Source organism: Epinephelus lanceolatus, chromosome 4, assembly GCF_041903045.1.
Source record: "Epinephelus lanceolatus isolate andai-2023 chromosome 4, ASM4190304v1, whole genome shotgun sequence".
Taxonomy (NCBI): Eukaryota; Metazoa; Chordata; class Actinopteri; order Perciformes; family Serranidae; genus Epinephelus; species Epinephelus lanceolatus.
In genome coordinates, this window is record NC_135737.1 from 36,356,614 (window position 1) to 36,375,122 (window position 18,509).

The 18,509-nt window shown below is 41.0% G+C and overlaps 1 protein-coding gene across 5 annotated transcripts; it reads right to left on the reverse strand.

The window, feature by feature from the left end:
• Positions 1 to 650: 650 nt before the first annotated feature.
• vmp1 (vacuole membrane protein 1) lies at positions 651 to 18,279 on the reverse strand. 5 transcript variants are annotated; one of them, XM_033631863.2, is made up of 12 exons: positions 18,145 to 18,279; positions 17,466 to 17,645; positions 17,022 to 17,154; positions 16,676 to 16,766; positions 15,975 to 16,085; positions 9,066 to 9,233; positions 8,580 to 8,711; positions 5,938 to 6,018; positions 5,604 to 5,720; positions 4,251 to 4,312; positions 2,458 to 2,557; positions 651 to 1,710 (listed from the first exon to the last, which is right to left on the reverse strand). In XM_033631863.2, exons 2-12 carry the CDS (start codon positions 17,542 to 17,544, stop codon positions 1,567 to 1,569), a joined length of 1,218 nt encoding a protein of 405 aa, XP_033487754.1. In that variant the 5' UTR covers positions 17,545 to 17,645; positions 18,145 to 18,279; the 3' UTR covers positions 651 to 1,566. The 5 variants fall into 5 exon arrangements, with proteins under 5 accessions (XP_033487754.1, XP_033487759.1, XP_033487755.1 ...); XM_033631868.2 differs by having other exon boundaries at positions 17,466 to 17,574; positions 18,145 to 18,252; XM_033631864.2 differs by having other exon boundaries at positions 17,466 to 17,648; positions 18,145 to 18,209.
• Between the last annotated feature and the right edge of the window lie 230 nt (positions 18,280 to 18,509).

The following is an 18,509-nucleotide window of genomic DNA, read 5'->3' on the forward strand; positions in this document are numbered from 1 at the left end:
CATATTGGTGTTTACAGAAGTGAAATAATCCACATAAAGTCACTTAAGACACATTATTTTATTCCCAAATGGAGCAGCTGAAGCGCAGTTTTTCAATACCGAGGGCCCACAACTTCAGCCAGCTCACAGACCGTTGTTGCCGTGCTAATGTAACAGCCAACACCAGTCTGATAAGCTAGCTGACGGGGTGGGAAAGTGGTGTCAAGTTGTTCACTACTGGGAAGATGGAAAGGGGATCTTATCCACGAGCTGGAGTGGACCAGAATCTGCAGATTATGTTTCAGGCAGGACTTCCCCCAGCACAGGGAGGATTTGGGAGTCGGGAAGGCAGTCACATTAAAGTCTGAGTCAGATGAACATTCAGATTAAGAACACCAAAAGGGCAATTTAGCTCAGACTGTTGAGGATATAATGTCTTCCAAGACTACTAAAAAGTAGTAAAATAAAAAATTGATTAGTGCTGACGGTTGACTTACCTTAAAGATGATGATTTCTAAGAGAAGATTAAACATTAGGTCTATCATGATGGTTAAATAACAAGTGTACAATTTTTAAACATCACAAAGCGTAGCCTATCAGGATGAACATTTAAAAATCTCATCCTACAAGAGAATCCAAAAATAACGAGACTCAGACTTGGAAACAAGTGCCATGATTTACATGTTTTATATATGATCTGATCCAAGGTTCAACCTAAATGTACAGAATAGAAATGGGACTAGTTAGCTGAGAGTACAATGTCACTATACAAATGATATCACCGTTTATTTTTTTGTTTTGTTTTGTTTTGGTTCAAGTTTAACTCATGTCCACACAGACCATTAGAATAGAAATACATCTGCGCATACTGTCAAAAAGATATTAAGATATTTACACAATGTGCAAACTATCAATACCACACTGTTTTAAGTTGATATTGCTTTTTTTCTCACCATTTTAAACTGACAATTTCCAGAGACAAAAAAGAGACATATTGGTCTTTACTGTATAACAGGACAAAAACATGAGGAAAATTAAACCCTGAAAAGAAAGACCATCCATAGCAGTTACCTTGGCAGCACGCTGTACAAACAAGTCATGATCCATCCATACATAAATGTTACAAAATTAAATAAAAATCAAGTTAATAAGTCAAGAACTATACTCAAGGGAAGTCAGACCTTCCCGTCTTGCATAAGGCATAGCATCTGATGGGCACTGCACGTACACAGCAGTCACCACCAAACCGCTGCTTTACTTCTGAGGTCAATGAATGGGTTAATTTAACGTTAAAGTAACATGTTAAGAACCAATCGCACTACACACGCCTAGATTGTGAGATGAGAGGAAGAACTACAAAACCTGAAGAGGGGACAAACCGTAAACAGCACATACATCCTCAAAAGCACACGCGCGCACACACGCCAACAAATAGTGCCTGGTTTTTTGAGTGGTCAGCCTCTGAGAATGGATGAGAGGGGGGGTGAGGTTTGTTGTTAAGTTGTGAGTGGCTGTGGCCGAGTGGAGGGCTCTCGGCAGCAGCAGAAACACAGTCACTTGGATGTTTGTACCGCTTTTGTCTCGTCATCACTTGGTTTTCTCCTCCGAGTGCCTCTGCTGCTGCAGCCGCTTGGCGTAGCTCTGAGCCATGGAGTTGACGATGGAAATGACAAAGTAGCAGACCATGACCAGCACCACCTTCTCAAACACCCACGACAGCCAGTTCTCATCCTGGAAAACCCAAAATTAGGGTGGATATGCTATTAGTTACCATCATAACAGAATAATGTTACAGTATATGAGCACACAGATCAGATACAGCAACTAAAATATTGTGAATATTGTTGGCATCACTATGGGAGGAAAATTAGATCAACTATAAAGACATATTTTCACCATTTGCAAAATTTAAACTTAAAAGTATGTGCAGCCAGAGACTGATGCCAACTAAAAACTAGAGCTAGATGTATAAAATCCTGATATCATCTTATTGCAAATATATTCATGTGTTGTCCAATAAGTAAGAAATTGCAGAACAGAAATGTCAAAAATATGTTTAAAATAATTAAAAGATAATTGCTTAGTTACATTGTTTGTCCACTGGAGAGCATTTACAATTCTATTTTTAAACTCTAAAATGTCCCGCTCAGTACAGTTCTTTACAAAAAACAAATGTAAGGATCTTTATAATTATGTATAAAGATCCTTACATTTATATTTGCCTCAAAAATCAAGCATGAGTTCAAAAAACAACTCTGATGTTGCTGCTTTTTCCATAATGCTCCAAGTGTTGGATAAATTTATAGACAGAAATTTTACGGCTCTTGATTTTATGAAACCTTTCCAGTGTATAATTCAAAGTCAAGAGTATGACAAAAGACTTGCATACATCCTAACAAATAAATGTACCTATAAACCTCACATTCTGGTGATAAAAAACAGTAAGTGGTGCTTTGTTAAGTAATATATTGCTCTTACCGCTGGTTTACTTCCTCCAGCGTGGTGCAGCTTGTTCCTCTGTGCTTCCAGGTACTGACTGAAGGGCTTCTGAAGTGATGGTCCCACTTTGGGCACAGACCTGCCATGGCAGCCCCGCATACATCCACACAGAATGCCAAAGAAAAGAGACACCAGAGACGGGGAGGAAGAACATTAATTCACTTACCCTTTAAAGCACCCTTCCTTTGACATGTAGCCCAAAACTGAAGCTTTAAACCCTGAACATTTCCTCCCTGTAAGAGCCTCAAAGAGCAGCTCATGAAGTCTCGTCTCTCCCTGAACACTACCAAAAGGTCCTCACTGATCCACCAGTCAACCAGCATCCATGTGACAGTTAAAGGCTGAGGGCCTCATCCTACAAGTGGGGCCCATCCTGGAGCTTTCACCTCCTCTACTAAGCACTGAGCAGGAGCAGGCAGCAGAGAGGAATGAAGCAGAAACCCTTCAGCCCTCTTTTTATACTCCACAGCTCTCTATAGGAGCCAGTGTCAGCCCCTTCAATCAGGAAGTGAGTCGGCATGATGTCATCACCTTTACCACCATTGCTGGCTTCTCGGTGAAAAGCTATCTAATCAGGGTGTGCTCATGTCCTTATTTGGCTGTGTGGATTAGCTCACCAGGGGGGCACATCATAACGGATACCATTTTTATCAATTCATGTCATGTAGACGCACCCGTGTTATGGTTTAACCATGGGGTCAGTGGTGGTACAGTCTACGTGATGCAGAACTTATCATTACCATGAAAAGAAAAATATACTGCAGGCTGTCGACACCCAGACTTCCCACTGCATAAAGTCTGTCTCAGATTGGGACATAAACATGTCGTCTAGACTAGACTAAGCAAAAAAATGAGACAATTTAGTAAACAAAACAGTAAAAGGGAAGTGGGTAATTGCTGATTTTAAATCAACCTAACTAGTTCTGACTGACTCATTCCTGTTATCTCTCACTTTACATGCAAGCACACAAATATACACACAGCAACAGCCAAAAAACACCCTGTATCAGCACTGAGGCACTCATCATAGCGAGTCACCAAGGGCCATCTGATCATGGGAAACAACCCTGAATCATTTTTTTTTTTTTAAATCAAAAAGAAACAGGAGTCTCAGTTTGACTGTAGTTTCAGATCCTAATATGGTCAAAGTTACTACATGTAAGTGCACATTTCTCAACCATTGGACCAATAAAAGCCACATCCTACAGACATGTTAATCACAAACTTAACATCAAGTCTGACTAAACTCTTTGCTGGCTCTCTTAACATTGACTTGACTTAGAAAATCTTTCTTTAACATTTAAGATATTACCCTTACTTGCTCTAAACTGGCTAAACCTGAAATCAGTTTAACCGGCATATATTTTTTTCTTTGTCTCCAATTGTGTTTCCCGCCTCACCGGGGCAAATCTCTCAGTCAAATCTGAACTGCATGAGTCAGATCAGCATGTTCGGATGGGACCTCACATGCCTGACCACCAGTGCTGCGGAGATGGATTGCACGTGGGGAGGAAAAGAAAAAACTTTCTGTGGAAAAATGCAAAAATGCACGCACGTACGCCCCTGCAGTGAAAGCATTTATTCGTGCAGGATCTCCAATCAGTGGTTGAAATGCATCTGAAAATGTTTATGAATGCACTGCCGACCACAAAACCAGGGGGAAGACAATGACTATATAAAGTAACCAGATTAATGCGGTCTTTCGCCCTCACACACATTCACACACACACACACACACACACACACACACACACACACAGAAAAATGCTTACCCAATGAGTGACACCATTTGCTCCACTATGTGCTTGCTGAAGGTGATGATAACAAATAGTTTCTGCAGGAAAACAAAGGAGAGATTAATAAGCCGATTAGTTTCTGATCAAATGCAAAGGTATCAACAACATGGAAAATTTCTCCATTAATAAAAGTATATATAGATATTTTGTGTTTTACGGGACATCAGAGGAAAAATTTAGCGACCAACAAATAATTAACAATGTGGGACACATGTGACAAACAGAAATTGATTGACAGACGTACATCTTGATTTTTAATTTTAGCAGCACAGCTGTGGGAAATTGAAGCCACATCTGCCACCGTCCACAGACACACTAATTACAAAACTCAAACCTGGCAGTAAGCTCAATTTCGGGCTGCGAGGGGCTTTGTGTGGTTTTGGGGGGGTGAAACCACAATATTCTTTCTCCGGTCCTGAAACTGATCAGCTTTAAACACCATGACACATGGCCCCCCGGACAAAATCAGACAGGATATGACACGTGATGCCCGAAAGGTTCAAGGTACAAAAAAGAAAGAAAGAAAAGAGAAAAATACAAAGGCTCCCCCCTGCAGAGTCTTACCGTCTGCTCAATTTCCTTCTCCCATGTCTACCTTCTCATGTCCACTCTACATCCTACATATCCCCTGCTGCCCGACGGGGCCCTTTGTCTGAAAGGCCTCAGAGTGAGATCACTGGCTGGTACCACCATGAGATGGATAGGTTTAGTTTATTAAGACACAAGGCGAGTCACCCACAGACACAGACAGCCTCCCTTAGTATAGGCTTATATTAGTCACTGGGGTGGCAGTCTCAACAATACGCTCCGTAATTAACACATTTTTTGATCTAGTGCATTTTTAAAAATCCAAACTCTTGTTAAAGACTTCTTAAAAGTTTCCCTCCTTTCATCTGGAGCCTGTTTATATGATCTGGATGCATCTCAAAGCTAAAACCAGTATAAGGAATTCCCAAAGGACCGGAGCACCGTCAGAAAGAGTTAACCAGAAGTGCACAATTAGGAGTTTCTCACAGCCACACCGACTCATGATCTAAGCTCTAAGTTTGATCTTAGCTCTCCCACACGTTTTGAGGTCGTGGGGATTGTGAATCAGCCAGCAGCGTGTACCCGTTTTTCTTATGAGTGGATTTTTTGACACACGTTATTACAATGTGGACAGAGAACTGTGATGACATGAAACAAAAGAGGAGTCTTGCTCAAAGCCAAGATGCTGCGTGCCTCTATGGTTTATGTTAAGAAATGGAAAACCCTGGTGTAAGGTGAGGTAAACGGATCCTTTGGTAGTTTCTAAGCACCTCTGATACACCTTTAAGTTGAGCTACTGACCTGTATATGCATCTTGATGATTGCTTTCCCAATTAGAGTTGCTCCAAAGAAGGTCCAGAAGGGAACCATGAAATGGCCGCATGTGATTCCAGCCAGGTCGAAGAGAGGATTGGGGATCTGAAACACACACACACACACACATTAGAAGATATTAAAGATTCAGAGTCTTATAATTTACCCGTTTTACAGCTGTCAGGTTACAAGTTAATTTCCTTCAATATATATTTGCATTTACAGTGACAAATATTTGTTGAAATGAAGAAAGGAGTCTTGAATGCAACATTAAACTTTGATCCAGCATGTATAAATTGCAGCAACATAAATTTCAACTTACAGAGGCACAGGCCAAGATCCCAAAAAAGCCCACTTTCTGCACCATGTGCTGAACTCCCAGTTTTGCTCTTGTGACAACATCCTGCAAACAGAAATAAAATAAACATCCAACTCACATTATTGCTGTCAGATATGGATGGGTAGGATTATCTTCAAATTGGACTTTTATGACCCAAAACTTGTTCTACCACACTTCAACACATTTTTTTTAAATACATGGGTGTCGCTGAACACAAATAAGCCTTTTACTCTTTTCTTAAAATAACCTTGCTCTCGCTTTCAGTGTTTGGTTTTCTACCAAACAAAACTGTTGTCAGCGATGTTATTACAAGGAACGAGAGCCTTGTTGAGAGCACTGTGGTAAAATACTGGCTATTTCTGAGCACTGTAAGATACATATATTTTTTGGTGACTTTGCTGGCATCACAGCTGAAATCTTTTTGGCACAAAAGTGACGAGGATCTTTTGATCCTAATCTCCATCCCTGTGGGGGTGAAACGTCTGTGGTTACATGGTGAAGATCACAGCCGATGCAGGAGGGAGATTAAGAGGCAGTTTCCAAAAACTGGCATCTCATCAATGTCAATTATGGAAGCAATTTAAAGTTTAATTCAGCCTTAGTCTCTACAATTAAAATTTATATTAGTTTTCATCTTCAGACCATACTCATTTTCACTCATGGCAATTATGTTTGTAGCCAATATTTGTGGTGCATATTCTTTTAATTCAGAATTTTTGTTTTACACATCACAAAAAAACCACAAAGATACAGCATTGAGGTTTACAAGTGACAAGTTATGATCATTGTATCTAATTCCTTGCCACTGAGGCTAAGTAATTTTAGTCCAATGCAGTCTTTGCCACTAAAATTAAATAATTCTTAGTATAATTTATTGATAATTATTTAAAAATGCAATCAAATAAATCGCTACACATTTTTAGAAATGCTTTTCTCTTTTTGTCCTGTGAGATTCTGTAGATCGTCACACTTTTCTTCATTTTTTATTGACATGAAAATATTGATTATACTAATACACACCTCTAAGAGCCTGTTTACACCTGGTATTAACATGCTTTCAGTGATCCAAACACAGGTTCGCAGCTGAGACACATCATCGTTCATATCTGTCTATCATGCCTCTCCAGCTGACCACGTGTGTTCAGATTTTGTGACTGTGTAGTCTACGTCACTTATGCTAGCAGCACAATTTGGCCCTGCACACAGTTGTTACTTCCACGGTCTCGCTAGCATACTCGCTAGTCATGTTAGCAATTGTGTCGGTACGGCTAGAGATTTTCCCGTCAGCAGAATTCAACACGACTCACCTTCCACAGGGTGAAACGATGGACACTTGTAGAGTGGGAAAGTTACAGTATACAGTGTTAGTGCGCTGCTACCAAAGCAACAACCTCGCTGCATTGATGATGTAGTCCTTGTCAGGGATGCATCAGGATGCATTAGCATTTACACTACAAAATATATGTGCTCAAATGAGACAGCACATCTCGGCTAGTGGTTTGAGTGATAGGATCACAAAGTGTCTTTGAGGTTGTTAATACTTAAGCGCTGTCCACTTGTGACCGCATCACCCAAAAAGCATGTTAATACCAAATATAAACAGGGTCTAAGTGATGTACTGTTTGCGTGACATTCGTTCCCATGAATCATGTCTTTCTCGGGTCTTAATAAACATGCTTATGACTCGTCTGTGAGATTGTTGCTTAGAAAACCTCTGACAAATGCACATGTGGATACATCCTGAATACATTCCCATGATGAAAGACATGTGATGTGAGGTTGGCCTCTTCAGCTTATTCAGCTCAAGAGGCATTGAAGTGAAAAACAGACCAAGGAGACAATGTACACAATTCCTGATTTTCTGTTGCTGCTGCTGACTCAGCATCTGATCTCAGCCGTCTCCAGTCATGTGTCCTTGGTTCCTGACAGGACTGTCTGTCATTCAAATTAGAGGCCGGTGAAAAGAGAGAAGGAGTGAGGGAAGGAGGGAGGAAGAGGGAGCAAGGCCCGAGGGATGATTAAAGGGGGAGCTGTGCTCAGGGTGACTCACCCACGAACAGACAGATTTACTGGAAGTGTAAGGAGGGAGTGGCTTCACTGAAGTCACATGGCACTTTGAGACCAATCACTGGACAGCGGCTCCATGGTCAGTTGTGCATTATAAAGCGGAGGCCAAATGAGATATAATCATATCATATTGGGTGGGTTGGAAAAGTGTAAACACCTGTGCTAATATGGGACCAAATAAAGAGATAGATACTCTGATATTCAGTGTAGTTGCGGTGTTTTTTCAATAGAAGACAAAAGGTTGAGTCCAGGCTAGCTTTCGCACTAAATGTGAGAAATTTGGGAGACAAAGAAAATGAAAGCTAATTGCAGGTTTAATTGTGTTTCTTTTGAGATACTTAATCTGAAATGAAAAATGATGCACCCTACGTTAAGGTGTCACCTTTTGCTATTTCAAATGAAAAACACATCTGAGGTGGGTACTCCTTTAATCTTTATACAAAATAATCTTTGTATTTTTGTGCTCATGTATATGACCTGCTACAAAAAGAGTTAACATTGGAAATGACCAAGGCAAAGGTTCTCATAACAGATGTGTATGCGTGTGCAATTCTGACCTGGGCGCCCTCGGCCTGCTCCAGCATCTCCTCAAACTCCTCGTAGTCTTCATCGTCCGGATCAGCTCCTGACTGACGAGCCGCTCTGGCCATAAAATATGGAGGCAGCTCTCCGATGGCAGTGCCTGCCCCCTGAACCAGCACAATTTACAAATTCCACGTCAGCATTTGCTTATCTATTTCCAACATTCACACACACACGCAACTATTCTCACCATCATCAACTTTTGAATTTGATACACGCCGCTGCTTTGTGTAAAGTAATGCATTCCTTGGCTGTGTGTAAGACCTGAGACAAGCTTTTGTAGTTCTATAAGCATCATGGATTTTTTTCACCCCAGTCTAAGCATGCTGGAATGTGGGACTCCCAATTCTTTGACAAGTTTCCAGCTGTCGCAATGCCACCCACTGCTGGTACTGCCAAACATTCTTGCCATTTTTCGGTGTGGATCACTGTACTGTCTCTCTATGCAAACTGCGACTCACCCACATGCAGGCCTCCAGGCGGACCTTTGACATGATTGAGAAGAGGGAGATGCTTCCCTCCAAGCCTTCACCTTGGGGGCAGACAATCTGGTCTGGGTACGGAGGCTCTGGGAAGTCCGTGGAGCCGCACTCGTATGCTGCCAGGGTTACTGACGCTATATGAGGACCCTAAGAGAGAGGTGAGACAGATGGATGGGATGAGTGGGTTTTATAGATTAGAAGACACTGGGACATATACTGGCACTTGCACATGAAATCATTTTGTCCAGCGTGTGTAATGAAACACTTGGACATGTGCCCATATTGTAAATGTGACAAATGCTGTAGCCCAGGGGGAGCTGAGCGAGGGGATACACAATACAAACTCAATCTACAGTGGTCATGGGTAAAAGGATATTTTGAATTGCTACTGAGAGTACTAACTATTAAACCTTTGACAATGAAATGTGATTATGTTGCACAGCCCTACACTAGTATAAAGTTGCTGTCCTGCCGCTGAATGATTAAACAGGCTCACAGGTACAGACACACCAACAGCAGCTGAGTCAGTCTCTCTGACAGGTAGGTATGTCATCATTTATCATTGTAAAGACTTCTGGTTAGGCCCAGCCACCTGGCCTCAATAACAGTTGGCCCACCTGTAACTACAACACAGCTACTCTATTATGCCTCCTCTGAGTGATACCGGCAACACTGACGGTAGATGGACAGCACACAATTAGTCTGTGTTGACTGCGACTGCTCCCCCACAGCAACTCCCCACCCCGCTGAGCGTAAGCACACAGGAGGCTTCTTTAATTTACACAACACAGTCTGCTTCAGTCCAAACAGAGCTCCGTTTAATGGCATTTCTTCATGACACGCAAGTGTTAACAAAGAAATGAAAAGACTAAACTGTGAGTCAAACAAATTATGATACTCATCAGACAGCTGATACACTGGCCCCACGGTGAACTTCTTTGTTCACCAGAGTCAGCAAAGCCCAGCTCTTTGCACACAAAGCAAATAAATCACTTCTTTGCCTGGTAACCACTGAGCAAGTGGATTTCATCAAGTACCCATAAAATAAAATAAATATGTGAACAAGTTTACTTTGCTAAAGAAATGCCTGTTGTTCCCCAGATGCTGCATTGTTCTATGTTGTTCTTATTACAAGCCACAATACTAAAAAACTGGATGGTCTACTGACATTTGTTTTGTTCTTAGAGCCTTACCGATAGTGGGTCTAAATATGCAAAGGTTACTGGAAGGATGACTCAACAGGAAGGGGCATAGGGTCCTTAAAATGGCTTATCCCCTTAGCAGCATGAATGGATTCAGATCATTTCAAAGCAGTCTGCTCTGACACTTTGACCCCTGGGTGGCAAAAGAGAGACGTTCTTGGGTGCGGTTCTTGTGTGTCACCAAAAAATGTTTTAACGATTTAATCCTCTAGGCATTATGAACAACCGCAGCACATTTCGTGGAAATCCCAACAATTAGTTTGCAAAACACTTTGTGTTGATTGAGTTTAACTTTGACCTGACAGTGGCATGCAGTTTGCAGAATTAAGAATCGTCCTCTGGGCATCATGCATGCTGCACAGTAATAGTCCAGGTATGTTGTTTAGAACAAGATGAAGAAGAACGTGGACTTTTAAGTGGTGGATCTTAATCACGGTGTCTACAGGTATCAGACAGTAAATTCAATGCTTTGTATGACCCATTCAAAACATTTTACCCAAAATAAGGACAGATTTTTGGACAAATCATGTTTTATGTATTTAAGCATCGCAGGCAAGTAGTATGTGGTCTTGTGTAGAAGTAGGTGTTATGTAGGAATGTGGTTATTAGAGTTAAGTCAGTCTACATTTTGCCAACAGGTAAGTGTAAGTATGACGTAAAATGACAGTGATACAGTTTTTAAAGATGCGTAACATTAGAAATGTGGACTTTTACATAGAAAGGCTTCACGCATGTTCACAAAGAAATTAAAAAATGGATAAATGAAATTAGATAAAATGTTTGTGGTCGTTAAAGACCTCACAAATTCAAATTCAAGACTATTTCACAATAATAATAATGATAATAATAATAGTAATAAATTTTATTTGTAAGCGCTTCTACAAATGCTCAAAAGACACTTTACAGTTTTTTAAAAATCACAAGATAGAGCTAAGTCAGAATAAAATAAAACTCGAAAACAGCAATAAACAGTATAAAACACACAAACTTATACATTAAAAGCTAATTTAAAAAGGTGAGTTTTGAGCATGGTCTTGAATGTTGGGAAGTGTGTGCAGTTACGGATGGGTTTGGGGAGTGAGTTCCAGAGGGAGGGGGCAGCGATGGAGAAGGCCCTGTCCTCCCAGGTTCGGTGCTTGGTCCGTGCAGGTAGTGAGAGGAGATTTCCTTCGGATGAGTGGAGGTCACGGGAGGGGGTGTGGTGGTGGAGTAGGTGTGTGAGGTAGGAGGGGGCCTGGTTGTTGAGTGCTTTGTGTGTGAGGGGGAGGATTTTAAACTGTATGCAATGTGTGATGGGGAGACTTTTGAATCTAAGACTTTTTAAGGACCTGTAGACACCCTGTAATTATCATCTTTAGCTCCCATCATTACAGGGAACAATCTGAAAGTAGACAAATCTAAAAGTAGACAAACCTACAAGTAAAAGCCACAATGTATGAATGTGTTGTTTTTTTTATTTCAACCACAATATTAGGACTAAAATCCAGCACTTAGATCAGGGATGTCCATCTCACTTTAGCTCAAGGGCTACAGACAGCCCAATCTGATCTCAAGTGAGCCTGACTAATAAAACCACTGCATAATAACCTATAAATTCATCAGCTCCAATGTTTCTCTTTGTTTTCATGTAAAGAAGTACAAGTCCATTCTGTAAATGTCCATCCTTGAACAAAACAGATGACTAGCCAGAGATGTCTTGAGAAAAATAAGCGCATTTCAACATTATGTCCCCGTTTTTCCACATTCTTCTGAACTGTGGCTGCTGACTGACAATATTTTGCAGAAGGTTTGACATCATTAAACATGATCACAGTAAGTATTCATTGTTGTATCAGAGATCTGTGTTCTGCTCAGGGTGGAAAAGCCTCTGAAGCCGTGTTTCCCATGACCTAAGCTACGCGCTCTTTAACTTGCTCCTGAAACCTAGCACCTCACAGCCTAGTCATCTAGTTAGCCTGATTGGACCTTCTGACAGGCTGGTTCTAGCCCACGGGCCATATGTTTGACACCCCTGACTTAGATACACAGCAATGACTTACAAAACATAATGATGAATCATAAGGATCATACTGGTGAGTGAATCCCCTTTCCCATGAGCACGATGAACTCATTCTCTCTGTGGGGCTATCTAATAATGCTTCAGGCTTACATTCAGTATAACTGCGCTGGTGAGACATGTGTTTTTTTTCCCTTCTAAGTTAACGTCGGGGGTTTCCTGTCTATGGCTGACATCAACACTGAGTAGGCAGCAGTGGTAGGAGCTGCTGCACTGTGAACATGAACTCAGTGTTAGTGAGAAGGGATACAGGAAATAGTCTCTTTGTGAGCAGTGGACTTGTGTCATGTGACTAGCAGTGTAAATAGGGCTTTCACAGTTCTGCGAAAAATTATGAGATGGTCACAGAGGTTTGGGGATTTGCGGTGGAAGCAACACAAAGGGGACATTGGCAGCATGACAGACTGTGTCACTCCCATGTATCGACTTTTGTATGGAAATCATTCTCATCAGAGAGGTATGCCATTTCTTTAGCATCCACACCCTGGATTACCAGCAACCTGATGGCTCCTCTAAATAAGAAACATGCCTTTATAAGATGGGTTAGGGAGGGCTTTTAAAGGGTACAAGCATATCTAAAATGGAGGCTAGAGGAAATGCTATATAACAGCCCATTTAAAATGCAGCCACATCCGCCCCAGATGCACCCTCCGAGTGGCCCAGCATTCATAAATATACTATACTGGGACAACAAAATGAGTACACTACATATAGTTGCATCCTTCTCGTCTTTATTGAGATATAAATATGTAGGATGTATGGATCGGTGTAGCGAGACCATGTAGCGCAATCCAGCCCAACTGAATTTATAACTGAATAGTCCTGCTATAAAATTTAAAGGGGAATAAGATAAAGGATGCTTGGATTAGTGTGAGAGAGATCAGGAGTTTGGGGGTGGTGGCGAGGGTGTAACAGAGAGGAACTGGGAAAAGACAAGTAAACTGAACCTTTTTCCTAACAGGTTTGACTCTGAGTCCTTAACCTCTCCAAATGCACTACCTTATAGGTACAACCCCTCCAACACGCTGTTGAAACTAATAGTAACCTTGGCCAATTAAAGATGTTGAGTTAATGAGTATTTAAAGCAACACATTTGGACGGCTGTGGCTTAGAAGAGCAGGTCATGCGTTAATCGGAGGACAAATCTGCATGTCGAAGTATCCTTGAGCAAGATACTGACCCCAAATTGCTCCCGATGGCTGCTCCATCGGTGTGTGAGTGTGCTAAAACTGAGTAGCAGGTGGCACCTTGTACGGTAGCCTCGGCCACCATTGTGTGAATGTGTGTGTGAATGTGACTCTTAATGTAAAAAGCGCTTAGGGTGGTCAGAAGACTAGAAATGCACTATACAAGTGCAAGTGCAGGACCGCATTCTAGCTGCATGGGCCACAGGAAGCCTCCCACTTCCTATGGCAATAATGAGACACAGTATGATTTTCCTGAATTTCAAAAGAATGGGTTTGCCCAAGTGTCCGAACAAAGCACTTCTCTGCTTTAACAGCAGGGTTAGAGCTCCTAAAATTTTGGGAAGATTAAATCCTATTGTACTATCTGGTCACAATGTTTCTCACAAGATTTTTCTGAACTGTGAGCAGTGAGCAGTGAGTAACACAAAATAGACTTTATCAGATGAGTCAAATGCTTATGGGACAAATGCTTATCACAAAATGGCTTCTAAAATAGCCTCAATTGCAAAAGTAAACGTGATAGTTGTAAAAAAAAAATAAATGAGAAAATTTGTTGTAACAGATGGCAGGTTGCTCCTTATGGGAGAGATGACGGTGCAGACTCACATTAGTAAGAAACCTCCCTCACACAGAGAGGGGAGAGAACATGAAATCACACCCTCTTACTATTATAATTGGACACGATATAAAGTACCTGAGGACTACTTGACAACAGAAGACAGTGAAACAACTCAAACAAACGCATGGTGAGTATTAATGGAAGGAGTGCACACCATCTCTGAAAAACAGGAAGGTCACGGTTACATCTTTTCCCATTATTTCATTATGATGGAAACAGCTGACTCAGCTGGCCCACATCTGCACAAGTTCTACAGGACAGAAGCCACATCATCAGCCTGGAGCGGACTCTGTTGCACTAAGATTTTATTTTGCTACTTCTCCTTTTTTACCACAACCAAGACAAATGACACATTTTGGTGACTCAGGCATACAGTCATTCTGCGACTGCTTGTCAGGGAAAAATTACACCTTACTTTTGGTTAGCTTTGGACAGGCGGGTGACAAAATGGAACAACTTTGAAGAAGTAGAAGACAATGACTATGTGACGCCATCCTCTGGCAACTACAGGAATAGACACACATGGGCTTTTATGCAGGTATATGTGGAAGAAAAAAAAAGTGTGTGGTGAATTAGATGTAATTTACATCTGAAAAAAAAAAACAGCCTGCGTACATACAGGATATCCTGAATCATGCTGAGAACAGCCGACCAGATAATCATGGTTAACAGTTTCTCTTTAAGGCCATTATCATTTTGCAGCCTTTTGACTGTTGAGATATGGGCTGCACGTGGGCGTGATGAGTCTGATTTCCCAGAAACATGAAAACACAGTAATGGGTACTACAATGACAAAAAAATGTGGATGATTAGATATGAATGCGATTCAAGTGGAAATTTGCATGAACTGTTATCTCCACCAGGTAAAAGCGTTTGGTCATGTGCGTGTGTGTGTGTGTAGGTATGTCTGTATCTGTCTGTTCACAGCTAATCTCGCAAACTACTGGACCAATCAGCCTCATGTTTTGTGTGCACATTTATGACCGTAAGCTCAAGGACCTCTTGAGGTTATGGTGGTTCACATTTGTTGAAAAACTTGTTTTATTTAGTGCTAAAATACCGTCATTAACTGCTCATGCCTCACTCCTCTTAACCTGCTGGTAGGGGCCACAAGTTTCCGGAAACCTGCTCGATTAAAAACGCCAAGCCTATATCCGCTGCAGGCCACATCTCTGCCTTTATTATGGCTCCAAAACTGACATCCATACAAAAGATTGGTCCCACTTTAACCCAGAGGATCTACAGATGCAGGTGTGCAGGGTGGAGCTCTGATGATCTTTTCTAGTTCTATCTGTTTTTGAGTGCACTTACAGTGTGCACAGGTGGGCAACTGAATTACTTTATAGCTGCTACTTTTTTTGGGTAATACAATTACAAGCTTCTCATTCAAATTACATTTGATCAACATATGCTGATGCTGATTTAAAATTACTAAGAGCCAGTGTAGCTAGTGGCTTTCTAAGGACGTGTTTTTTCCCCTCTTACTTGAGTCTTTTGCTGTGTTGCTTATTTTAAAATTGAATGCCTTGGCAGCCACAGGTCCCTCAGAGTGAGGTTGTTTTCTGCTTATCTGAATGTTTTGTCATGCATCCTAATGAGATTGCAGTGCGGTCTGATTCCTTTTTTCATATCCTTTTCATAAAGCTTACGAGTGTCTCTGTATTCTGTAGTAATCCAGTCAAAGTAAGCCTACGTTTTACTTCTACTACTGCTTTTCTGACACTGTTATCTTTGTCTTGTTTGTTTTTTATTTTTGGTTTGAAATAAAGTCATTCATTCATTCATTCATTCAAAGCACTGGTGTGTAATCAAGTGTTATCTTACCAGATAGAGGAGAAAGGTGTGCAGGCCAGTCCCAAGGCCTACTGAAGACAGGATCCCAAGGCCTACCCAGTAGGCACACCATAGGAACCTCTTCTCCAGGTAATTAACATACTTCAGTGAAGAAAGTAAAATAAAACAGATTAGAAGGCGGAGGACACAGGGTATGAACACTGAATTATGGTTACAGTTCTAGTCTTTCATTGTCTGTTTCAGATGTTTCAATGTACTCGTATTTATGATATTAAAAGCTTGTCAGTTGTAGTCATGGGGTGATTATGGCTGAAATAATACATTTTTATTTTGATTAATACCAGCTGTTTTTAGAGGGAAAGGTACATTTTTAAAATTTCAATTTGTATATACTTTTTAATCTCATTATATACTAAAGATTAGCTGTATTGGTTAAATATTATTTCATCATTATAAATGTGAGTAATCTAGGAAGATGTGGTGATTGTTTAACTGGAATGTAATGGACCACTGCACAGAGGAATTCGTAAACCGGACTCTCAGCCAACTGTATGATCAAGGGTTACTTGACAACAGTACAGACCTCATTATCTCCCAACATAAGCTTACTCCTAGGAGCCTTTTTAGGCAGATAAAGAGTGACTTATCATTAACCTTTAAACAGGCAGGTGACAGAGCAGTGGTGTTGATTATTAACATCACTAACAGAAAACAAATCAGCCAAGCCTTACTTGTTGGTGTGCTCCCTCAGTGGAGTAGGCGATAGAGAACAGAGAACATAACACCAAAACTAAGAACACTGTGCCTCGCCGTTGCCAAAGCCTGAACAGAGAAGCAAGAAAACAAAATGGACAATAAGGACACAAGTTCCACACATGCAAACTGAAAAGGTGTTTACAGAAACATTTTTTCATCAATCAATCATTTAGGTCAGAGGGTATGTCTTCGTTAACTGGTGAGCAAAACAGATTCACATGAAAAACAAAACAAAAAAAAGGTCACAAGCACAAACATCCTTGCAAAAGTAGTGCGCCAACAAAGGCACATTTGGAAAACCTTTTTTTTTAAACTTCTTACTTAAACGTCCACTCCTTTAGCTTGATAAGGGTCTCCAGGAGAAAATAATGTAATGTGGTGACAGGCCTCCTCCATAACACCAGAGACAGGCGCTCCTCCTTATCTTTCTGTCGCCTCTCTCTTACTGAAGAGTCTGGAGAACAAACAAAACTGCAATCATCCTCACATACTGTAATACTTGTGTCCCCATCAATTAATGCATGCTGTTGAACCGGTAATGCTACAAACATGATACATGTGACATCTGGTTCTTACTCTATTGTGGATCAACTTGTTTGAAAACTGAAAGCAGCATAAAGTGAGTCATGGTTTTTACGACTTGCTCCAACCATGTGGTGGTAGTTATCATACTGTGCCATCAGAGATTGCACAAGCTAAACTTTTCAGGGACATCTGAGTGTTAACTTTTCTACTCTGCATTTAAAGAGCTGAAAGTTCACCAACCTGTCGACTTGCCATTCTGTTTGTCTTTAGCTCCTGCACGTTTCTGTGGCTGCTCACAGCTTGCTCCATTGACTGCCATGTCAATCAAGGTTTCAGCAGGTCAGGCAGTCTGGGTTAGAAAAAGAGCGGCGAGTTGGTGTCTCTTGTGTAACAGTGTCCTCCCCGCTGGTGTTTTGCTCCCTACTGACCAAGACAATATGACAGACGCTGTGGGACTGTCGTGAAATCCTTATCAAGGACTCTTCGGCGTTAAATTATCAGACTGTCAATGCAAATGTTTCGTCAACTGACATTCAAATTACATTAGCGTAAGAAAAAGAATATATCATACTAAACTCTAATACAAAATAGCACTGACTGCCTCACAACACTAAGATATAGGGCTTACTTAAACAACCGTCGTTCAGTAGGTCAATCTGTAACAAGATATGACGCCAAATGCGTTCACATCATCACCATCCACATGCTAACCGGTTAGCCAACATGCTAACGGATAAGCTAGGCACGCTAGCCATTTCTACATTAAAATACAGCTTTAAAATCAATAACGAGTCGCCTTACTTGTGGGGAGGTGTGTAAAAAATGTTCCCTGTCGCTGTGCTGTTAAAGTGATAACAAAATATACTCTTATAAGGTGTAAAACAGAGCGATGTTTGTTACAATCATATGACAGTCGTACCTCTTTCCTGTCCCCTTCACCCGGAAACTGACAGCGGACGTGTCAAAGTAAAACGACTTCGCGGTTCAGCCGTGAATAATTTGTTTGTTATTAACTACTATGGTAAAATAATAAATTGTACAATAGTGAAAAGGAGACGCCGCATAAATAAAGCACTTGCTTACCTCCGAATTCCATTTATGTGACTCAACTTATAAATGAGATACTTTTATTGTGAAATTGGGATGACGACGTATTTCCGTGAGGTGTTTTATGGTCCAATCGGAGGTTGCCAGATTTGCCAACAAAGTGAGACAATTACAAGAGTCTGCGGGCTCATTTTCACCTTGACTCATGTAGCAGTAGGTGTCCAAAACCAGATGGCA